Source organism: Ciconia boyciana, chromosome 6, assembly GCF_034638445.1.
Source record: "Ciconia boyciana chromosome 6, ASM3463844v1, whole genome shotgun sequence".
Classification (NCBI taxonomy): Eukaryota; Metazoa; Chordata; class Aves; order Ciconiiformes; family Ciconiidae; genus Ciconia; species Ciconia boyciana.
In genome coordinates, this window is record NC_132939.1 from 30,087,066 (window position 1) to 30,112,375 (window position 25,310).

At 39.7% G+C, this 25,310-nt stretch overlaps 1 protein-coding gene across 1 annotated transcript in view; it reads right to left on the reverse strand.

The window, feature by feature from the left end:
• Window positions 1-25,310, reverse strand: part of SPTBN5 (spectrin beta, non-erythrocytic 5) — a 98,853-nt gene that overhangs the window by 50,735 nt on the left and 22,808 nt on the right. Inside the window, 17 exon segments of the mRNA XM_072863879.1 lie at window positions 3,083-3,232; window positions 4,475-4,678; window positions 8,776-8,955; window positions 10,133-10,243; window positions 12,250-12,364; window positions 13,739-13,884; window positions 14,713-14,845; window positions 16,466-16,629; window positions 17,238-17,354; window positions 18,544-18,744; window positions 19,927-20,113; window positions 20,688-20,914; window positions 21,663-21,827; window positions 21,920-22,090; window positions 22,761-22,860; window positions 23,837-23,976; window positions 24,833-25,079. Coding sequence (XP_072719980.1) covers window positions 3,083-3,232; window positions 4,475-4,678; window positions 8,776-8,955; window positions 10,133-10,243; window positions 12,250-12,364; window positions 13,739-13,884; window positions 14,713-14,845; window positions 16,466-16,629; window positions 17,238-17,354; window positions 18,544-18,744; window positions 19,927-20,113; window positions 20,688-20,914; window positions 21,663-21,827; window positions 21,920-22,090; window positions 22,761-22,860; window positions 23,837-23,976; window positions 24,833-25,079 — 2,758 coding nt within the window.

Here is a 25,310-nt window from a genome sequence, read left to right on the forward strand (position 1 = left end):
AAAAAATTTAAAAAGATAGTTGTTTGCCTAATTTTCTCCACATGTGCTCTATTTTCTTTAGCATAGAACAATCCTAGACTAAATTCTGCAGAAATCCTTCGAAGGTTTAAGTAACTTGGATGTAATATAAGATGCTGGCCTGGAGTCAAAACTGTCACACTGGCACAGACAGCAAATGAGAGAGAAGTTCTCAGTAGTAGTTCTTAGTTTAAAACACTCCTCTGTTGCCTTCTTCCTTCCCCTGTTCCTTGCTGCTGGGGGAGAGACTTGGTCTAAGGCACATGAAGTACTGGGATAACAGGATCCAAAAATTATGGGATGACAGAAGCTGCTTTCTTACACACATATTTTGCAGATGTGCAAAGTGAAATGCATGTGACTGAGCTTTGCCTCAAACACAAAAGTCAGAAGAAACACAAGGGGTGGAGAGATTGTTTATATTTGTTTTCCCGATAGGAATCTTTTTTGAATGTGTGTTTGCTTTTGTCCTTTCTGAAAGCAGCAAATGACAATATTCCCTTTGGGAAAGTGGTTTGGGAGTCTTCAATTGATGTCTTGGCTGAATACTTTTTGAAAACGTGTTTGAAAAGACTGCTTTCCTACCCTCCTGCCTGTCTCCCTAGGAAGCAGAGTCTGCATCACTATGCAGCCACATTTTAACTCTAGAGAGTAGAGTAATAGAGCTCCATTCAAAAGGAACAGATTCCTCTTCCATTTGTTCTTCAAATGCAGAGAAGTAAAATACAAATAGTGACTAAGGAACCTCAGTTCACTGTCAAATTGTATATACTGATCTATAAGGCAGATGGTGGCAGCTGCAAAAGACAGCTTTGCAGTTCTTGCTATTTCTCCCTCATTTAGATGGGAGTCCTGCAGCACAGGAATAACCCCTTTGAAGAATGATCACACTTAGAGATGAGAGAACAAAAGCAATGGGGGATATTCGGGGAATACAGGAATTCCAGCTGTAGAGGAATCAGAACAATGTCGCCATTTCTATTCAGGGCCAGGCTCATGCACTGCATATTAAGGAAGGACTAGAATCCAGTAGAAGGTAAATTCCTTCCTGTTCTTCCATGAACAGCAGCAAATGAGCCTCTTCTTGCAATGATTTGCTTTCTTTATTGATTTCATCCCATAAATTCTTCAAAGATACAGCTAATTTTGTATGTAAACACATGTAGTCTCTGTCTTCTCAGCAACATAATAGCCTAAACCTGCATCACTCTCTATTTATACTCACTGTGGACTGAGTGAGTCTCTGAACACTGAGGTGATCATCAACATTGCTAGGTCTCAAATCAGTAAAACTGACTTAAAGACAGCAAAATATGATTTAAAATGAGCAGGTAACAGTGGGGTTTGTGAAGTACCGCTGAGATGTGCTTTCACCAATACTCCTTAGCTCTGAGGCAGGCTGATGTTCCTGGGCAGCTGCCTTTTCTTCACGGTACTTTTGCTCAGTGTCAGCTGTGGGTTAAAACCAAGATGGCAAGAATGGACGACACAGGAGTGAGCCACCATGATGGAGGAAAGCTAGTAATTCCTGAAAGAAAAGCTGTTCACAGTATTGGCTTGATGGGTGCATCCAGAGTAGTGAGAAGCGAAACTCATCCTGAATGCTCACAGCTCATTGAGGATGTTTGTTTGCATCCTTGGATATGAACAAATTCAGTCCCTCTTCTTCCCACCTAACAGCACTTAATACATTTCCTGGATTAAATTTGAGCACTAATCCATAACAGTCTCTTCTAGGCATTGTGGTAGCTCAGTGATGGTAGGGACTGTCTCAGTGAAGGAAGAGACATATGGCATTATAAAGATACGTGTTTTCTTCAAGGAATGAGTAGCACAAGGTTTCAAGCCCATGTGTCCCAAAGGATTAAGTATCACTGCATGGCAAAGCTCAGGATCGGTTTTCCAAAAGATTTAGTGCCAGTGGCAAAGCACTGGTGGAAAACAGAGCTCAGCACAAACTGAGAGCCATTATATTATGCTGTCAGTGGTCTTGGAGAATTAAGAATTATTTTTCCTTAATAAGAAATGATCCAGAGGTACAACCTCCTTCAGCTTTGCTTCAACCCTTCAGTTTGGCAACCTTCAACCCATTGATGTGGTTTGCATGTCAAGTCTCAGCACAGTTACAGCAATCTATCAATCCATGAATTTGCACAGAGTGACTGGAAAAGACTTTTGAATTCTGCACTAAGTTTTGTAATAGCAAATGTCAGGCCTCAAGCTGGAACCTTTTTAAATAGTTCCATGAATCCAAGAAAGTGCAAGAAAGACAAAATATAATTTAATATTGGTGAAAAAAATCTATTTCAAGAGGTGCAAAATAATGATAATAAGAACATCTTTCTGTCTATTTACATTAAATATATCAGCCCTCTCTTTTCATGAGAGGGCTTTTTTCACTAGCTCATCTTTCTCTACTGCATCAAACAGAAACTAATATTCCTTAGAATCAAATTCTTTCATAGCTGTTCTCCACACTGCTATCAACTCCCTTGCAGAACTGAGAAGTCAATTCCTTTTCCTGGATTAACTCCCACTGCCAAGATTCATTTTCCACTAGTTGCATTTCCCCAGCACTGACCTGCAGCCTGCGGTGAGGTTTCCAGCAACACCTGCAAAGTAATCTCCCTGTCCTCCTTCAAACCCTCTTTACAATTTCCCTTCTCTCTGAAGCCTACAAAACAATTTGCCAGTGGTTAAGCAGTTGGTATGCTGTGATCTGTTTGTAAAGCTGTCTAATACTGGACCATTGTCTCCCTCTTCTGTTGTGACTCTCATCTGTTAGCTCTTACATTTATTTGCAATGAATTATTGTTCAGGCAAGGATCATCTTTTTGTTTCCGGTTCCACACCTAAGCCCCATAAGAAAGGGGGTGTGTGTCTTGTACACTGCTGCAGTCTCCAAGTGATACTAGAATGCAAATAATAACTATAAAGAGTGTCTTGTCTGTACACAGACCCAAGGATTTTAAGTTGTAGGTGAACAGTAGTGCCCCTTTTAGTTTGGAAGAGTTCAAATGCTTGAAGAGGTTAACTGATTGTTTCAAGTTTATAATTCACATACCTCCTGTGAATTCAGGAGCATGTCCAGGTGATCCCAATCCTTGTAGAACATTTGTTCTTGGTGTATTTTCTCCAGCCACTCCTTCTTCTGTTTCCATTCACTGTATACATTTTCCTTCTCTTCCAACAAAGCCTGAAGCTTCTGCTGAATCTGAACACAATTTTCAATTAAAAACTCATGTTGGTCTTTATACCCCATGGACCAGGGTAAGGTGGGAGGAGAAAGGATTAAGTGGAGTGGTGGATAAGCCCCTTAAATTGCAACAAAATTATCAAACAGAAATAAGTAAAACAAGTTCTAGCACTTTGCATATTTGGGCAGAGAGGTAATCAGAGGTGCCTCATTTCAGGAATGGAGGAGCACTTCTTACAGCATATATAGCAGTCCAAGCCAAGAGCAAAGGTAGGTAACTGTTTCTCAAGTGTACCTTCTAGAATCAAATCCTAATTTTCCATTATCTTTAGTCATAATGGTGCAATTATAGCACTTCAAATTGGGATAGGACAGATACTTAAATAAGTTATCAACACAGCATATTCTCCTAATTAGTGAATACATTCCTCAATGTTAGACTTCATGTAATTTCAACTTCCAAACTGTATATCCACAGGTCTTCTATAAATTATTTTTTCCTACGTTTTTCTACAGGCAAAGGACTTTACAGTCAAGAAGATTTCTCGTTACTATAGTAATACATTGCAATATTCAACAAATTTTCAGGAAATAGCTTGGTCAGATGGGAGAGTAATTTGCACAAACTCTGCAGTTTTCTGAAGATATTCAAGAGACATGGTAATGAATTGTCAGGGGAGAAGTAATCTAGTAGGTACGGGAAAATAAATAATGCTGTGAGAATCTTAGAAGCTATTTGTCTTGAGTAAACTGACATTTTGATTTCCATCTTTCATTTTCGGGGAGTTAAATATACCAGCATAATTCATTACTACAGAAAATGTTTCCATTAATCTTTAAACTCTCTCATACGTTTGAGTGTTTTCATTCTTTGGTTGACAGGTTTTTGTCCAGCCTCATCTGGTATGGATATAGCACTGTAATGCGAGGCATAGTATTTGTGTAAAAACCCAGTTTGGGAAGTGGGTAGAATTATCTTCATTGCTCATAACATAGTGAACTTCTCAAATATACCCAGCTTTGCTGCAGCGGGCCCTCAGGAGATGCTGGCACTCATCTACTGCTGAGGTAGGAAATGAAACAGATGTTTTTGTGCCCAAGCTAGGTAACATACTGAGGCAAAAGTAGGTCATGCATATAGATATGTGTGAGTGTACACATGCATTTGTATGCTTACAGCGCAATATGGTATAGAATGATAGTTACACTGGTGTTGAGTAGCTAAATGTCTGTGACTGAACTCAAATGAGTTTCAATTACCTCTTTTGATCCTATTTCCTCATCTTGCAAGAGTGACTGTCCTAGTTGTACAACATGATTATACTTCTCTTCTCGTGCTTCAATCTCTCCCAGTAGCTGTTGATGCTGGGTAAGTCTCAGGCTGCTCGTAGATATGTCCCGAATAGTCTCCTTGGCTCTCATTTCCCTTATTATTTCTGCTGTCCATGAGAAATAGTCCCACACCTGGAACCCAAGAAAATGTGAAAGCTGAGGTTAGAGCTCAAGCTTGGGTTATCACACAGGAAAATCATAGGCTGACTGTTCAACTTTAAGTGAATAATAAGTAATAAAATCACAGATAAGAAAGAAAATATTTCATCAGGGCTTAGAGTACTTCTACGAATTTTAACAAGGGTGGATAACATGACTGCAGGAATTTCTACATACTGTGTTAAATCATACATGTTTTGTAATATCATAATCACAACCAAACTGTGTCATATCATATCAATGACAACATGATATCATTTATTGCCCGTTAGTCCATCATTCCTTAAGTGTTTTCTGGTGTTACTCCTTCACAGAGGATAAAACAATATCACCCTGTTTTCCTGTGACTTAGCTTTGGCTAATACAAGTCTATTTGAAACTTAAGTTGTACACGTATTCTAAAATGAGAGTGAGAATTTTCAGGTGAAAAACAAATGAGCTCACTCTAATAGAGGTGGAAAAAAGGCAAATCACAGGTCAGAAAAAATTGCTTAAGTTTATCAGGTATGTAGATTCAGCTCCTGGTTTGTGGAACTATATGACTGAGATTGGCACAGGAACACAATTCTGGAAGGAAGAAGGATGTAATGCTAGTTTACTTTCAAAATCTGATGAAGCAATAAACATATTCATAAGATCTTAAAATGCCTGAAGCATTCAGCTGAGACAATTATGAGCAACAAAATTCTTAAACAAATCTCAGAATTATTTTCTGATTATGACTGAAGAAACTTGTGCAAGTAAAAATAATTTGACATTTTCTGTGTGTCTTTCTCTGCACTTGATTCTGCACCTTCACCAGTCCACTTACTTTAGGCATCTCATTTGAATCTGTAATAGGTGTTGTGCTCTTATGTGTCAGTTGGTAAAAAATAGGACGGCAAGGGACTGTACTGGGGTTTATATGGGATGATTAATTAAGTTTTGTTATAGTTTAATTGTGTTTGGATTAGTTGACTCAGTTCTGAGGTGTTAAATGGTCTTTTAGTTTTTAAGTGTATTTTAAAAGACTGTTATGTATAGTAAGTGCTGAAGAAAAATGCTTTTTTACTGCAGAGAACTAAAAATTTTCTCTTGTGAATGGTTGCTGGCTTTTCCGCTGAAGGAAACTATGTAATGGAAATAGCTTCTTGCCTGTTCCATTTTACGCATGGATTTTTATCCTCATTATGAAAATTTTGTACAGCTCAAAGCTGGCTTGTGAACCATCCAGTCAGGAAAAAATATTTTCAGAAAAGCACGACAAAGTTGAAAATGGCCAATTTGGGGTCCTAGGAGTTTAGGCTTTAAAGCCAAGATACTCTTTTCTTAAAGCCAGTGAACACAGCTACTAGATGACTCCTTAAAAAGACTGTGGTCCTTTTAAAGGGGCCCAGGTAGTGCACATGTGTTGGCATCATTTTGATTTGCAGAACTAATTCGCACACAGCTGGATGTCACTGTAGACACTGACATTGCACTTGGCACTGCACATGTCTAAGACTCCCTGAGATTTTAAGCTAAGCATTAGGAAAAAAATCTGTACATCTCAGGATATTTAATGCAATGGAACAAGTCAAGAGCCAATAAGAGGTTATTGGACTGCCACTGCCAGCAACATTTAAGGGTAGACTAGGCATCAGACTGCAGGAAACTCCAAAGAAAAGCCTGACTGAGACCATGCAGATCCTAGCACAAACTTCAGAACAAGAACCTCAAACCATTCAGAAATAGTTTCAGTCTATGTCTAAATTCCTCTTCCTTGACAGAGTTTCTTGGAAGATTTGGAGCCCTCCACTGTTACTGTGTGTTGTCAGCTAGGACCAGCTCTGCTATTTAATCAGACTAAAATTGTACTTGATAGGATGCAAGAAGATACGCTGGATGATTGTGCAGTATTCTCATTTCATGGAAAGGCTGATTTGGTTTTGTTTCAATTCTTAATCTGTGTACAATTTCATAATGAAAAAGCCCCATGGGCTGCATATGAACAATACTAATGAAAAAAGTGCACTGAACAGCTGTGACGAACATTAAGTTCGTGGACCTCTTGGCACAGCTGAAAGAGGAAAGGGAGCAAAGTTGCCTCTTTGTGCTCAGCAATTTGGGGGATGTTCTGCAGCAAAGCAGAACAACCCTAGAGCTACTGAGATTCTTACAGTCTTTAGACATGGCTGTATAACCCTGCCTTGTCCCATCTGGGCAGAAAGGCAAGCTTACTGAATTTGCAGAACCAGGTCTTTTCTTCAGGAATTATTCTCAAGGAAAGAGGTGAAAATTGAAAGGATCAGGAATACTTCTTGCCAGCAGACTGACATCAAAGAGACAGGGAGATGCCTGAGGCATAATCCCATCTAGGCATGTCACTGAGTCACCTGGCTTTGTAATTTTGTTTTATGACGTTAAGAAAGCGCCTTAATGACTGTGTAGCCCTCTCTATTAAGCACTGACAGATTTATATATTTTTAAGTTGTTCATTGCTTGTAAATTTACCAATGCAGATGAAAGGACGCACTGCCAGAGTAAGAAATGGGCTATAGATTTGCCATTCAGATCACAGGATGCATTACAGATTTCAGACAAAATTCAAACCAAAGGTATTTTGTACGGTTCCAGCAACAAAAAGAAAGAAGCACTCCCACCAACAGGAATTTTCTATCTGAAGTCAATAACTAAATTTATGACATAAGTTATGAAACAAATCAATAACAAAGTGAACTCTGAGTGACTATTTTTTAATGGATAAGTCCATCAGGATCCATCTCCTGATGAAGATTCCCCCAGGCTGAAGCCTTCCAGAATCTAATATATGTTAGAAGAATACATACTAGAAGTAGTTTACCTTGTTCTTACTACAATCCTTTGATCAGTGTCAGAAAGACAGTGGACAAATGAACCTTTCACCTATATCAGTAGAGCCACTCTAATTTTCCTTAAGTGAAATTCTAATTAATTTTATTTCACCATCAACAGTTCTGCACAAGACAATGGATTCTTAACGGTTAAAAACCAAACCTACCGAACCCTCAAAAAACCAAAGTGCCATAAAGATCCTTTATCTCTAACTGTACAATATATTTTTGCATGAAATATGACAGGTAACGCTGGTTTGAACACTTTTAAGAGACTTCAAGTGGATTAGCCTAATGTGCAGAAGCCTCTCATGCTAACACAAAAGCATCGTGTACACTCTGTTGTGGTCTTGATCCCAGCTCACAACCTTAAGACAAACTTGTGGGAATGTTTTTTCCAGGTAAGCGTACCTTGGATATTCTCTGCTTCCCAGCAAACATGGAAACAGAATGTGAACTACCAGAGGTATCTTTAATTGACACTGAAGTTACACCTGGAACAGCTCAAGAATACGAAGAATGTAAAGGTATTCTAGAAATCTATGTTAGCAGCTTCCTTCGTGGTAAAACATGATTGCTGTTTTAGTACCCGCTAATGCAGTACTTGCAGCAATAATCTACTAATTTGCAGTGGTATAGCTCAAGTGCCTTCACTGAGGCTACTGACATTTGCAAAGTATTCTGTGGCAAATCATAGCTCAGTGACCTACTGAGTTCTTTGGAGAGAAAACTACTGTGCATTGCAGATGATGATATTATGCTGATATATGCATGTCACTGTGTTTAAGCAACTTGAGAGGTTACTGGAAAGACCAGTGAGTTGTATTTGATACATTCCATGAAGTAAGTTAACTGAGGGTTGTTGCAGGCCCTGAGAGAGAGAGAACAAACTTTTAGCCGTTATAAATGGGAGTCTAACATCTATTTTTATCACTCTTACTCTGTGGGAACTGCAGAGTCTTTGAAAAGACTAGTGCTACTTCTGCGAAGTGATGACCGTTTCTGACAACTATCAATTATCACATACACAGTTGGATATAAGCTTCTCTTCCTACAGAAGGTAAAAGGTCCTTATCCTCTAACGCCTTTCTAAATAGCTACAAGCACTTGATTAATAACACAGATAGCACCTGCAGCCTTTTACATCAACCTTTGCAGCTTAGAAGTACACCTATGATTCACACACATTGAAGGCAGCTTTCCCCTGTGTACCAATGGACAGAAAGCAGAAGTGCTTACATGTGCCTGAAACTGGTAAAGCTTGTACGCTTGTTCCAGAAGTTTCTTGCGCAGTTCCACTTTAGACTTCAGGGCCTTCCAGTTGGTCACTATTGCCTGCTGCTTTGCTTTCAGATCTTCCACCTGCTTCTTTGAGCAATGGGTCAGCACATGATCTGCAGAGTGTATCAGTTCCTGCAACTATACACAGGGATGAAAGAAGAGGGTAGGAAAGAGAGAGTCATAGAGATCCGGCCAATATCAGAAAAGTTATGATAAGGGCTATGTTAATTGTACATGAAACTACAATTCAAGCAACATTCTCTGACCTAACTTTTCTCATGCTAAACAAAACCTTCCCTAATTTCAGTTCTATGGAATAACAGTGACATCCAGTGTTTGCTAAGGCTCATCACAATGGTGTTTTTTCAAATAGGCAGGCAGATTTTGTTTCTCCTTTTTACTATACCATTTATTACATGGGTAATGCAAATAATAGCTAACCATACTTTGTTTTCCCCAGTGACCATATAGATTAACTGTGACTACAATCTCTTCATGCATATCTCATGCTGTTTTACCTCTAAAAGTAACAAGGAGCTGGTAGGATCAATTCGAGTGTTATCTGCCATAAGGCCAAGATACGAGGCCACTGATAAGTTATATTGGGGTAACTATTTCAGTAATCTCAATATGACACATGCTGTGTTAACTATACCATTACATTTAATAAACAAAGGGATGAAAAGAAAACTCATACTAGTTTTATTGGTCTCATTGAAGCTAAGCAAATCTCCTGTATACAAGAAAGCTTTCTAAACAACAGCTGTTCTCATGAGCTGAAACTTTTCACAAGTTTGTATAATGAGCCTTATCCTTCTTTCTCACAGTCCAATTCCTACCCCTCTAAACTTGTTGAAAATTCCAAACTGCTGCCCCATCCTTCCTTCTATAATTCTCTGTAGTTAATCAATGCATTTTGCGTTCAATGAATATTCAGTTTCTCTGCACATAGAACAGATTCTGGATTTTTCCTTGTAATCACCTGGAACACTTTAAAGAAGGTGGTAAACACATCATAAAGCCTGGCATAATCATACATTTCAAACAGTGATCAAAAATATCCCTGTAAATCACTTCAATAGTCAGCACTCATAATATGTCCCTTATTTGTGAGGTTTTAAATGACCTACTTTATCATTGCCATCAAACCTTGAACATATTAAAAAAGCAGAAGACTAAGGAAAATCCTTAGAGATTTCTAGGGTCTCTCAGAGATCCTGGAATAATTTGGTTCACAATACCAAATTATTACTACGATTGCCTTGGAAACTTGAATTTTGGCTACACATTAAAGACCACAAATGACTTTCATTACCTGCTGCTCATTCCCAGAGAGCTCATGCTCCAGGGCCACATGGTTCCGGAGCTGGGTTTGCACACCTCTCATGTCCTTAGCAACATCATCTGGAATACTTTTGGACTTCTCCTAGAAGGAAGAAATCAGAGAAAGCTTTGTTACTTTCTACTTCCAAACAAAACACACTACAAGCCTACTCTAGTCATTTTGTGTAGTGAAACTCATACTGCACAGTTAAGCACATCCTGGATTACTCAACTATGATAGGTAAAAGGAAGCTGGAAAAGTCTGTCCTAGTACATCTGTCCTAGTAACTCACTTGGAAGTATCTTAGTCATTAAGCTACCCAACTGGACTGTGAGAGATGAAGGTTCAGGTCTTTCCTTCATCAGACAACACAGGAGACTGTCTTACAGGCTTTGAGCTGGGAATCAATCCTGAATAGCTACTGCAGTGACATATAGTGAATTCTTAAAGTAGCATTAACAACCAACAGTTTCAGGCCATTCTTTGGGATACAGGTGGTCTATCTGTGAACCATCTTTAGATAAAAATGTAGTTACATATGCTCAGGAAAGATGAGTTAAAAATGGCATATATGCAAAGAAAGATTACTGTAAAGATGAGAGAAACGGAGAAACCATCACATAAAAGGAAACTTAAACATTTATTTAGCTCACCAAATGTTCTGAGGGGATTTAGTTGTTAGACAGACATACACTGGGAACACAGCAAGCAAAAAGAAAAGGCATTTCAGCTGGAGGACAACACTGTTGCTAGAATAAAATTATTAGAAACTTGCTCCAGGTCAATTTAGGTGAAAATTAGAAGAACATTTCTAACCATTGGAGAAGTGCATTTCTGTAACAGATTCACAGGCTGGTTTGGGGTACCAACCATGCATCTTGGTAAGGCACTGTAAAAGGAGATGCATGTTGTAGTTGCCTATGACAAGATGGCACTGGAGCTGGTGACTTAAGCAAGATCTTCTAGTTCTATGTTCCTGTGAGAAATGGCTTTCCCTGGTAGACATACAACCAGGATACACAGGAAGGGATAGGCAAGATGACTGAATTGCTCTCCCACTCAGTAGTGAAGCTTACTAACAAGATGCAATGCAAGAAGTGTGTATTGGTTGCCTGGGCCAAACTCAGCATGGGGATAAACCAACAGCTGGTCTGTGAAGTGTTTCTGAACTATCACTTGTCACTGCCACAGAATTAACTACTTTATCATTGAAGGTATATATGCACCAGGTTCTGAAAACCCCAGCTGGTATACACTGAAATATTATGACGTTTGATTTTCCATTCATGGCAGGGAAAGAAAACAGGAATAACATAGTTGAATAAGGCAGCTTCTGCCAGTACAAGCAAGTAGAAAATCTACCGCACATAACCAAACAAAGCCCTGTTGCCTTGCAAACTGTGGAAGTTCTGTTGGATCACCGCCTCCTGTACACTTCTGCGTTAGGGAAACCACACCTCTCATTACAGCAAGGATGTGGTTTCTTTGTGAAATTCTTCAGGATGCTCAGATAAAACAGAAGCCTGAAGATTTTCATTGGGAATTCTCCCCCCAGATTTCACACTGGGACTGTTTGAAATTATTGCCAGTATTGGGCACTGAAATGAGAGGAAAAGATTTTTGGCCGAGCTTTTCGCATCAGGTCACATGATTGCCTGACAACCTTCCAGGTTAATGGTGTAACCCAGACAAATGCCTTTTTCACAAGACAGTTCTTTCTTCAGTGCATAAAGCTACAATGGTGTACAAAGAACCACCACAGTGAGGCAGTAAACATTTTCTTAGTCAGGCCTGATGACTGCAAACAACATTACTATATGCATTGCACTGTGAGACAACTTAGTTCAAGCCCTGCTCTTCTCAGTTTATCCCACAGATCAGCAATTCTAGCTGCACCTGGTTTCACCAATGGTTCTCATAAGGTGATCAGTCAGGCGTCTAAGGATAACCCAGGATTTTTTTTTTTTTAACACTTTGAGTAATCACACAGGTTTCTTAGATTTTTTTTTTAGAAGTCAGCAGTAAGCACACTCAGAATCATAAGAATACTCCACAAATTAAGCTGAAATGAAGTTCTCATGTAATGAGACCTTCCCATTATTTTTTACCTCAATATGGGCCAGAGCATCTGTCAGATCCTGGTAACACTTGTGAATCACCTCAGCATCTCTCAGCCGCTCACCTCGTAATCTGGTAATTTCCAACAACTCCTCCCAGGAGTTCCTACAAGGGAGGATGGGGAAAAGAACCATGTCAAACATTCAAACTAGGAGTAAAGGAGATTAACAGTCTGAAGAAAGACTGAAAACAAGACCTCCTCTTAATTTGTTTTTCATTCCTGCCATTAAATTCTGTTGGAGTGATTGTCTGAGGGGCAGCATGTCTCTTGCCCTACGCTGTCCATGTCCTCCTGTCTGCTCCAGGCACTTAAATAGATGGTCCTATATAAGGGTGCCCCTCTCCAATATGCTTTTCAGGTTTTTTATGCAGGACTTGGAGGACTGAGTCAGACCCTATGTCGTGGTTTAGCCCCAGCCGGCAGCTAAGCACCACGCAGCCGCTCGCTCACTCCCTCCCTGGTGGGATGGGGGAGACAATCGGAAGAGCAAAAGTAAGAAAACTTGTGGGTTGAGATAAGAACAGTTTAATAATTGGAACAAAATAATAGTAATAATATTAATGAATTGTAATGAGAAGGAAAACAACGAGAGAGAGAGAGAGAGAGAGAGGAACAAAACCCAAGGGAGGGAAAAAAGGGGAAAAAAAAGATAATAATAATAATTAAAAAAAAAAAATGATACAACCACTCACCACCCACCGACCAATGCCCAGCCAGTCCCCAAGCAGCGATCGCTACCCCCCGGCCAACTCCCCCAGTTTATATACTGGGCATGACATCATATGGAATGGAATAGCCCTTTGGTCAGTTTGGATCAACTATCCTGGCTGTGCCCCCTCACATTTCTTGGGCACCTGGCAGAGCATGGGGAGCTGAAGAAAAAAAAAAGTCCTTGACCAGTGTAAACACCGCTTAGCGACAGCCAAAACATCAGCGTGTTATCAATATTATTCTCATACTAAAATCCAAAGCACAGCACTATACCAGCTACTAGGAAGAAAATTAACTCTATCCCAGCTGAAACCAGGACAGCCTACTATTCCTTCATGCTTCTCTTCTGGGCCAGTTTGGACCAATGCCAGACAGAAGAAGCTCAGAACATATTAATGGTGTTCTGCAGAGCAGGCATGGGATTCAAACTTGAAAATCAGAAGCAATAAAGAAGCAGCTAAACTCCTAGCCTTTCAGTTAGATGATCCTGTTTCAAAGGGCAAAGGAAGTTCACTCATCACTTACCTGTAAAGCACCTCTGATGCAATTTACAAGAAGCCAAATCAGCAAGCAGATAGTGTCTGCATGATAGTAGTCTATATTTAAATGAGGCATGGCAGCAGCTCTGCATCAGTGAGCAAACCACATATTTTGCAATTAGAGAATTGAGAGGACAGGCCTTATCCTTCTCTAATCCCTTCTCACTTCTTCCTCCTCGAGAGTGAATTGAAAGGACAAAGCATTACAGAGCTAACAAAGTCTCCTACCTTAGCTCTTTCTGCTTCTGTCGAATTTCCCGGGACTCAGAATGCCCATAGTTCAGCAAGTTGTCTGCCAGCTGCTGGCAAGCCACAAGTCTTTTCCCAGCTGCTTCCAACTGGTGTCGGAACGTGTCATATTTGGCACAAAGTTGCTTTTGAAGGAAAAACAACAATAACAAAAAGGCATTTTGAGTGCTTTCTTTTCCCAAACATACCTGCTCAGCTATCAGAGCACAGCCAAAAGACAGGTAATAAGCTGATCATATTTGGAGATGGAGAAACTGCTGAGAATTACTGGATTTTACGTCCAAAGACCATGAGGAGCTACAAACTATTAGCAAAACATGAGGTTTGTGATGCATGGGAGGCAGAAACATTATTACAGGGGATAGAAACAAACATTCAATGTAAATGAATTTCAATTATTAAATGATGTTTTCACTTCACGAATGCAAATGTGTATTCAGTACTATAACTGAATAATGTAGTCCAATTTTGAGATTTAGGACACAAGATCTTTTGAAATAAATTATAAAAATGAGGATTCCGAATGGCTATTAATTTCTAACGGGCTGACATTAGATTAGGTTCTGTGCCATGTGAAGAGGTATAGCTGTAGATATCCATACATCAGCATTTGTGATGAAAAAAAGTCCTTAATGGACACCACACTGAAATATCTAGTTATTAAAAATAGAAAGGAGTTGCTCTCTGAAGGCACAGACATTTTAGCATGTAGTTGTTTCACGCAGCTCAGCCCCCACAGTAACAGGATGTAAGTGTTAGGCAATGCTGCTTGCCTATCATAACGAGTCAATCCTTCCCACCCACTCTTCACCCTTTTCTCTTCCCATCTCCAAGTTATTTATACTTATTTCTTACTCTGTCTTATAAGTTTTCAAGGACAGCCTTAGAATCTTTTTACAGTTTCACTACATACAGACTGGTTTTTTTTTCAATCTGTTACTCAAAAAACTCACCAAGACGTGTTCATAATCATTTCCATAGTCTTCAGAGCTGGCTGTTTGTTTCTGCTGAGTGATCCAGTGTTGCAGATCTTCATATTCTCGTAGAAACTCATGCAAGACAAGAGTCTCATCCAGCTTCTTCCCCCTGTTGGGGGAAGGAGACAAGACAATACAATTAGACCAATGGAATATAACAGGTGGGCAATCAGTAACTTTCTTCCTATTAATCCCCAAAACCTCTCACCATCAAGACTCATTCTCTTTAATGAAAAAGCTGACTTTATTTCTGAAGATTGGAAATTATGTTTGTAGGATGACAGCTGTCAGCCAGGTCAGACTCATTGGCTGAGTTTGCCAGAAAAGCACTGTGCCTAGCTGAGCTCTCCCTGGTTTTGTTTTTTTGTTTTGTTTTTTTTTCTCCTTCCCATGAGAATACCCTTCATTTTTTTCCAGATCTGTCCTGATTTGTCTTTCTAAAGATAATTGTAGTACTTATGATAATAAGAACGAAATCTTTCTAACTGAGGATGGTGCATCAGGAAGGCAAGTGCTATAAAAGCCATTTTATGCAATTCTGTTCATATTGCCTGTTCAGCAAAATTGCTGCAACCTCCTGCATATTTCTGATCGTCTAGAGTATCTTATAATACAGCCTGACGTGTTACAGGCCTTCCACAGTAAACAAAATACCTATTTTCCATCTGCTAACACTGCCTGGCCATTGTGCAAATATTCCAGGAAAGATGAACCTGGATTCCCTGTTTGAATCACAAACACTCATCACAAGAGATGTAGCCTGCTGAGAGAGTCCAGCCTGCCAAGGAGAATGCAGATGAAAGGTACGAACCAGAGCACCAGTAAGGCACCATGAGACCCAGGTTAACATTAAGCATGAATGAATGCAAAACCTTTCTGTGTTCAACACGCACAAGTGTTTTGATATTTCTAGATTGAGTACTTCTTTTTCTGAACTTTTAATTCACAGGATTTTCTATTGATGCTTTTACTTTTTTAATTGTAAACAAGAATAAAAATAAAAGGTAAAATACCAGCATTTCTTCTAGGCTTAATTATTCTAGTATTCAGACTAATTTATTTGTTATTCTACTTGCAGACCCCCATTCCTTTTCTGAGTGAAATTTTTGTGGAGGAAAAACCTAAACTGTTCAGACATTTGTTCCTTCCTGACAAGAAACCAGAAATGTTTAAAAACCCTGTGTACAAGCAAACCGTACTGTTGTAAACATCTTACCGTAACAATAACAGAAAGGAAGTGAAATGAAAAGTAAATGACTCAAGAATAAAACCCTTCCTATACTAGAACAGCCACTGGGCATAAAGATAAGTGTAACAGTAATTGTCTCCCTTCTGCTATGTAATGAATTCAGAAATTTTCAAGCAACATTAAGGAAACCTTTTAAAAACATTTTTTTCCTTTTGATAGCAGATTCTAAATACCACAAAGGCAAGTCAGAATCCAGCATCTCAAGTCACTTTACAGGAGGATGATGAAGGCTAGATGGGGGCTTCAAATCCTTAATATGTAGCAAACCTCCCTGAATAAAATGTAGAGTTCTTGCTTAGCAATAATGAAAAGCTCATACAGAATTCTAATAGAGAAACAAGCAATTTCCCAAATACAATTGAAAAAAGAGGAGATAACAGATATGATCTAAATTCCAGTGAGGTAACTGGAGATAACCTTTATTGACTTCAGTGGGCTTTGAATCAAACCTAGGATCCAAGGGGCAGTTCTAGTTTATACCTTGCTGCTGCTAGTTCCTGCAACTCCTGGAGTCTTGAACGAACTTGTTCCTTTGGTGCATCAACCTCAACATATTGGGTGGAGCCCACAAGAGGAAGAGTTTGGGCACTTTCACTCAGTTCTTTCATCAGATTTTGGTAAATGGCAATCTCATGCTCCAGTGCCTGGCAGAGAAAAAAGTGGATTGAGAGCCAGTTGTCCAAGACCTCCACTGTTTGAACTTTTACACCAGCCTGTGGTGTAGTCATTGACACATTAAAAGAGGAGAAAAACTTTCTAGAAGCATGTGACATTTCCAAGACTTGATCAATTTTAGATCATTTTCTAGCAACATTTTTTGGAAAAATAGTGTATGTAAATTCAAACAAATTAGGTGAATAAAGACAATTAGAAATTCCTGATGCATTGTTAAGCATTATTAGTAGTACTGGAATAATACCCTATCTGTATCTTTGATTCTAGGAAAAAAAATAAGGCTTCTGCACTCATCTGTTGAGACTGAAAAGCAGATATCAGATCATAGTCAGTTTTGGCCTCAGAAAAATAAGATGAGAATATTCACCATTCTCCTTTTTCCCCAAACTACATTTTTTCCAACCATATTAGTAAGCTGCATTGATCTCTTCTATCAGTCCATTCACATGTAGACATACATCAATGCGAAATATCTTGTAGATGGCTGGACACTTAAATACCAATGAGAGAGAAAATTTTACAACCGCAGACAGACCAGAAGATCAGGCCAGCATACAGAATTTAAGCAGAGGAATACCTTATGTTTCTTGAGGAGTTTCAGTGTTCCATCTTCATCCTTACCATAGTCCTTGCTTGTCACAAGTGGATGTTTTTCTGCTACCCAAGCCTCCAGGTCTGAAGTATTCATTAAAAACTATCAGTTAAAGAGAAAGCAAATTAGTTTCTACCTCAACTTTCAAAACACTCATTTCAATTTTTTTGACCCAATAACTTCTAAGTGGAGGGTGCACTGTAAGATTTACTGTGATGTTTCATTAAATAACAAATAAAGAATATTTAATTCCAAGAACTACTGTTCCACACTGTTGTTCTGTCAGACCATATGAAGGTGAAGGAGGCCACAGATGGAAGACTTCAGTGCAGGATAACTAAGGTCTTCTCCAGGCATCAAAGCTCTGGCAGTTAAGTTTCAAGTTATCTCACTTTTCTTTCTTCACATCACTATCCTTACTTGACTCTTCCTTTACCTTATTCACTAAGGGTAGGGACTAACTGTATAATATCAGTGTGATATTTCTCCTTCCCCTTCCTGAGAAGTTCAAATCACCTATAAAAATCAGGCTTCATAAAGCCTATAGTATGGACAGCTCTTTTTATAGATGGAGGAAATAAGAGCCAGATGATCAAATTCCCCAGGGAACATACTTTAGGCGGACCTGTGAACTCTGTGCAAATGCTGTTTATGTCTACAAAACTGCATGTGCTATCTGAATAACTGCACTCCTACATGACTCACTGATGACAGAAAATTTGGATTATTGACATTAATATTTGCATGCGATTTTTTTTTTTAACAGGCTAAACATAAAGGTCCAGTATTGTGTTGAAAATAATAGGGCCAAAAGTCCTAACTCGCTCTGAGAGTGAAAGTGTTATCAGTTTCTCAGTATCATTTTGTTGCCTGGAACATTGTTCCCCGGAACAGGCAAAGACTGGATGGCACAAAAGATCCCTTCTTTTCTGTTTTCCTTGTCATAACTCTCCAGTATGAAGGGCCAATTCAGGATCCATTGCATTACTTAAGTCAAAGCTTGAGGCTGTGTAAAGATACTGAGAAAGGAGCTCCCACTAGGAGAAATGTGTGTTCTACATACAACTATAAGGGATGGGTACAAAGTCCAAGGCAAACCTCTAGATTAGCAGCTTTAGACTGGGGGCTGCATTCAGCTGTGCAACCCAGCCCTCCATTCCCATGAGTCTGGCCTCAAGCAACTGAAGTGAATACCAGGCCTAGCAAAGCTGTTTTGTTATTCACTTTAAAACTTTGGTCCTCTGGTTTGTCTGAACAAGCTACTGTGTAAGCACTTTGCTGTAATTTATACCTCCTGGAAGCCAACTGAGTGCTGCAGCTGCTTCATCCTTTCCTCACAGGCCTTCTCCAAGCCCTGCCAGGCAGTCACAAGCTCCCTGCATTTCTCACTTATTTTCTGAGCTGATGGGTGCTGGCCTACAACCATTGTCTTTCCTTTACCCAGGACCCGCTGGACTTGCTGTTTGTGGGCATTCACTTCTGCCTGCAGTTCCTGGGAATGAGATAAAAGAAAAAATAGGAATTTTTTCTGTGAGGACAAAGAAATTCAATGTGCTCCTACTCCTAAGCAAAACTGGCAGCTGGTGACGGTAGGCAGAGTATAGCCAGTGGACACAAGGACTGTCTGTTTCTACAACAGCTGCAGCCTCAGCCACCAGTCCCAGCCCTGCTTGTATAATTCTCTGCTCTTGACAAAGTCCTCAGCCTGGTGCTCTGGCCTGGTTCTACCCCTTCTCCTTACCATGCACCTGCCCCTTCCCCTGCCCAGCAGCCAGGGAGGTTTGGGAGATGGAGCAGGACAAAGGATGAGGCACAAAGCTGGGGGATTCAGAAAAGAGTGTTGAGCTGCTGATGGGAAAATAAAATATCCCAGAAGATGAATGGACTGGAGAATGATGGGAAGAGAGACATTGTCAACAGTACCATGAAAATAATTAGAGTCCTGCTCCATAAAGTCTCCCCACTGGTCTTATAACCTTTCTCATGGAACTTGCAATCCAGGTGCTGCAAAATCCAGTGCTGCCTGTGGTGCAGGGCAGCTCTGAGGTGCCCCTCTGGCTGTGAGGAGCTGCTACAAAGAATCAAACTCTCCAGAAATCAGTGTTAACTTGCCTTTATAAATATATTGACTGTGGCTTGTTCAAACCATTTTACAAGCAGTACAGAACTAAAATAAACATTAAATGGCTGTTATATGCTCTCCTAGAGAATCTAGCATGCATATACCTCAAGACTGCATGTATAATGAAGCAGTAAGCATAGAACTAAAATAGGATGAGCATATAACAGTTAAAATATTCAACCCAGATCAATCCACAAAGCAAAAACGTTGTTTTTGCGAGGCACACTAGCTTTTTATCCACTTTTAATGGGAAGAGCTACAAAATTTCTCAGAATAATAATACTGCAAAATATAACCAATTTTGCAGCTCCCACAGGAATTTCATGTTTGGTCTGAAAATCGTCACCACATTGCTGACTTGTCTCAATCCACTGGAACCGTTTTAGCTGGGCTAGTGCTGGAATCAGTGAATGTACTCAATGAAAGTGTGGCAATACATTTTGCTTGCAACGGCTTTCCTGAAGCTAAAGGAGAACTGTGCAGATGCTGATTTGCAGGCTGAGCTGAAATGCAGTGCCAACATGCCATAATACACTTGATTAAACGAGTTACCTTGTGTTTTTGCAACAGGCTTTGAGCCACATCCAAGGACTTCCCACAGTTGGTGGAACGGGCAATAGACAATCGCTCATTAATCCAGTTCAGTTCCATGTCATGATAATGGCAGAACTCATAGAGATCCACAGTAGCTTCCAGCAACTTACGCCTCTCATCAAGAGGTGCTTGCAAAGACTCAAACCTAGGGGTCATCCATTAAATATATGTTAAAACAAAGCTTTATCCTGATTCTGCCAAGGGAATTAGGCTATGATACCACCGTGAAGATTAGAAAACACTGGACACTTCTTTGCAATTAAATTTCAATGGTTAGTGTTGGCTCCACATACAAGAATCCCTTCTCCAGAAGGCTACTTTTGGCAAGTAGACTTCTATGATAACACTAAACATAAGCAGAGGAAAAGTGATTTACCCTTTTGAAGTCCTAGGCTTGTCCTGTGATGTTTTAAGGAACTAGTCACTACTGAACACTAGATCACTGCACCTCTTAGAAAGCAGTGGATGACCTATGGATAAGCAAAGGACTAGAGGAGGAGTGCAGCAGACAAGGAGCAACATCCAGTAATAAAGGTTGAGCTGGGTCAACAGGCAGCTGTGTAGGTGCAGATCAAAGCACAGTTGTGGTACAACTGCGAGGAGAAATCATTCCTGAATATGGGTTAAACCTAATCAACTGAAAGACATCTTCCAGAAGGTAGAACAAAAAAATTCTATTTGTCACAAGGGGTGGAGACAAAAAGAGAGTGACATCTCACCTTTTCAGATATTTCTGTGTTTCATCCAGAATCCTCTGGGAGTCAAAGTGATTGGTGGCCATTTTCCTTGCATGAGATACAATAGAGTTCATTTTCTCTGCCAGCTCACGTGTCTCATTTTCCAGCTGTCTGTGCTGCTTGAGTAGATCACGGCTGGAGCGCAAATCATGGCCTGTCTCCGATTCCTGAAGAACTTTCTCAATTTTCTCTATCTTCTTTTTGGCATCCTGCCACGAAAACATTATAGCACACTCATACTAACCTATCAACATCATGTTCTTTCACTCAGCCCCTGACAGCTTCCTGGACGCAATTTTTAAATCCATATGTCCTTTCTTGGTAACATGATGGCCAGCTGTCTCTAAGAGGCATCTCCTGGGAATATTTTCTTTTGCACACTGTTTTGGAGTACTCTTCTCTCTGAGACACTAAAGCACATCATTAAAAACAGTCTCTTTGAACTATCTTCAGTGACATAATACAAAACAATCTTCAAAGGCTTCAGATTGTAGCTACAACACAACAGCAGTTCCATGACATACTGATATTGAAACAGCTTCACAGCACATTGATCCTCTTAAACAATTTGTCTGGATGAAAATGTACTTAATACAGTGCCATGCCTCCAACCCTCAATCTGACTCCAAGCAAGCAGTTATGTTTGCACAGCATTGACCCATGCAGAGAGTTTTGATTGTTTTCCCAGTATAGGATGGCTGCACAGATGCAGTGCTGAGCCTGAGTTCAACAGCTTTGTGTCTTGGTGCTGTGCTGGCACTGTTATACTGCTCATAGCTTTGGAGTGAGCTAGGTCAGCGTTATATTGGGTTTTCTCTCCTGAGACTGTAGAAAAAATGGACACCTTAAAATACACTTTTATCTGCATGGTATTCTGTTCTTTTTTGTGAGGACCACACAACAGAGGAACCAGACTCCTAGGCCATTCCTCCCCTCTGTTCCCCATCACCTCCTGACCTGGAGCAGTTCCATGAGCTGTTCTTGCTGCCCAGCTTGTCTCAGTTTGTCACCTCGCTCTATCATCTTGCCATACAACTCCTTCCACTTCTTTTGAAGCTCTGACATCTTCTCCTGGATAGAAACTGCAGCATAATGGTTGTCTTGAATCAGTTGACTTCCTTTCTGGAGAAACACAACGTATCATTTTTTTGAGCAGATCAACATCTATGAAGTTTGGGACAAGATGGAAGACTTAGCTCCAAAACTGCCTTCACCTTTATTAGTGTTGCAAAGTGCTCCTCATTAGCCATCATTTCCTTTTCAGCAGCCTCATGCCACTTCAGTTTGCGTAGAACATTTGTTGGATCACGATAGGATTCATCTGATGCAATCTTGTACTTCTCTTCCATCCATATCAAAAGCTCAGCAGCATCACGATTAAATTCCTTACAGAAACAAATAGGATTAAATTGATTAACTTCTGATTCTGTGTGGGTTTTGCAGTGCATCCTTGCTGTTAGGATCAAGCCCTGATTTTTTTTTTTTCCTAACAGTTAGGAAATGTTATATTTTCACATAAAAGTTGTTATGATTTTGAACCATTGACAAGTTTTTAAGCCCTCAAAGTAATATCTCTTAGTCCCTATTTTACCACATTTACTAATCTGTTGCCTTTAATTGTCAGTGAAGGTTTGTATTTTTGATAGACTATTTTAACCATAATTGGTCCAGTCCTCCAGTATAACTTTGTATCTCAGCACTGGAAGCTAAATTTGGTGCCAAAAGTACAGTTACTGTAAGTAACTGTGCCAAATTAAGGTCCAGAACAATAAGTAATGAGCAGAATAACTTATCCAGTAGACAAAAATATTCTGTTGATATTTTTCATTCAATATCTCCATTTTTGTTTTGGTATTTTGCTATGGTTATGGCTTTGTAAGATTTATCACTAATGCATCACCTGCTCCCTGGAAAGTGAAATTCTCTGTCTCATAGCCAAAGAGAAAGTGAGCTGCAGCAGGAATGCTCAGCAGTTTGAGATTTGTCCCATATTAAGACAAAGGGTAAAATTACTTCACCCATGCCTGACCAAAGCTGCAGTATCAGTCCTTTTACCTGCAGCTGTAGGGAATCCAACAACTTCTGTTTTCTCTTGGCATTGCTCTGTATCAGCTGCTCCCACCTTCGCCGGAGAGTGACCATTCTCTCTTCAATACTACCAAGAAAAACAGGAAGTCCAATGCAGTACTAGTCATATTGGTTCCCCTTGGTTGTACTGTAGTCATGACTACGATATAAATGGAATCCTCTGTTGACAGGACGAAGGGATATACAGCCCTGTCCCATGACCATGCTGGGCTCATCTGGAAAGCAGCTACTGCTTGCCAGCTGCTCTGGATTTTCTTTTTGTATGGCTGTGTTACATTAGTGAACTGCAGTCATGTATGTTTGACTAAAATACCCAGACCTTTCTCTTTCCCAAATATTCCACCTTAACTAATAATTTTTTCTGTGATGTACATGCAATGAGGCTCTGGAATGGCCTTCTAATGGTAGTAGTGCTGGCAAGAAATCAGATTTTAAGAGCAGTTTTATAAATTTGTGGAGGGAATTTTCAAGACATTATCACTTGTGATGACAAGAACACAGTCTTTTTGACCCAAGAGGTCCATTCTGACCCTATATTTCTAATTCTTGTTTATGCAGAGATCCCCTTACTAGATCATAGTGGCTCTAGCACAGTAGAGGAATTACGGATGACAGTTCAGCTTCGACAAAAACATGAAGGAGCTGCTCCTGATGAGTTATTTCCTTGTGAAGTCTTCTGTAACTTTTTAACAGCAAACATTAATTGTAATATGACACTGATAAATGAAGGAAAACTTGTTTTATGTAGGTATTTAATGAGTTTACATTAAAGAAGTTTTAAGACTATATGTAATATATGATACAAGGTGAATTATTCTAGCGTTCCGTCAAATGCCACTTTTAACCTAAAGCATTTCACTTATTTGTCCTGAGAGTACAGGAAGTCTATTTTTTTGAAAAAATCCCCCTTTTCCCCCCCTCATCCAGCAGATCACAGCTTGGAGGTCAACTAAATCCTGTCTCAGAGAAAGTTTTTAATCTCACTGTAATCACACTGGATCATTTATTAAGACTAAATGAAAAAGGAAGGAGTTTGGACTCACACATGAGATGCAAAGTGCCTGTTCTCTATTAGGTTCACCCCATTTTCATTAAGTGCTTCAACTCGTCTCTTCAGCGCCAGCAGCAGTTGTTCAAATTCCTGATGTTGCTTCAGCAGGCTTCGAACAGCATCTACGTGGTCCTGTATTTAAGAAAGAAAAGTTGACCAAGTTTTTTCTTGGTCATATGTTGTTTCTGTAGCAATGAAAAAAAATTTTGGACCTTATTTTCCTCCTCTTTCAGGCAGGAGATATAGTGTACATTTTGCATGTGCCTAAGGATGTTCAGGGCTACAAACAAGCAGCAGGTGTTTAGGTTTGTATCTTGTCTGGTTCTTCTGTTTTATGTTTTCATTATGGTTCCATTTTCACCTTTTAAGAAAATCTGCATTCTGAATTTATGCCAGCACTCTGGCACATCTAGGTACATGCAATATGAAAGGCCATAACTAAGTAAAACTTTATTCCACTTAGTTGACCCCAAAGTATCGAAGTTTCAGTTTCAGCTGAAAATATAGAAGATGGTGAGATACCACAACCTCCTCCTTCACTGATCTTGTGAATATTGCCTGCATTTGTTTTTTCCCTTCATTTTCTTTAATGTTCTTAAAATACTCAATGAAAAGAAAAAGCTTTTTTTTTTTAAAGTCAGGTTTTTACTTCACCAGAAAAAAATATTCATTATGTTCAAGTTATTTTTTAATGGTTAGCCACCAAACTGATGAGTCAATTGTACATAAATCATCTGACATGTACAAACACAGCAACAAATCACAACTCTAGGTGTTTTAAAAAATTTTTTTGAAAGACAATGAGCTTTGTTCCCATTAAGATGAGTAAGAACATAAGAAAATTAATAAGAACCTGAAAGTCTAGTTTCCAAGTATTAAAATGCCATGACCATAAGAATGAGGAAACTGATCTAATTATGAAAATTGTTGCTACTCCCTGGATGGGGAGAAGAAGTAGGAGGAAAAAAAAATCAGCTGCTGTACATACCCCAAGATCATCCCCCCGGAGAAAGACCTCATGGCCAGAGAGGGCTGCATTAATACGGTCTCCCTCCCTGTTGAACTTCTGCAATTCCAGGCTGTCCTGCAGCTTTTTCCGTCGCTGTTCCCACATTTTCTCCAGCTCTTTGTTCTCCTTGGCAAGCCTCTCCATGGACTGGTGGACATCTACAGTCCTGCCATTACTGGGTTGTTCGTGGATTACTTTGCGCCCTAGCTCTTCCAGCTGCACAAATCTTCCCAGAGTCAAAAAGAAAAGTGAGACCTCACTGCATGAGGGAATATGAATTCTCTTTCATCAGAGCTCTTTGCTCTCTTGGCAGTGCCTAGACTTTAAGGTTCCCTCCCTCCCTTTCACTGTTTTCCTGCTAGCCATGGTTGTGCACTACAAAGTGCAGCTAGTTGTTTGCTCAGGGATACATGCTGGAGGCAGTAGGTGAGATTTCCCCATTTGGATTGAAAGCCCA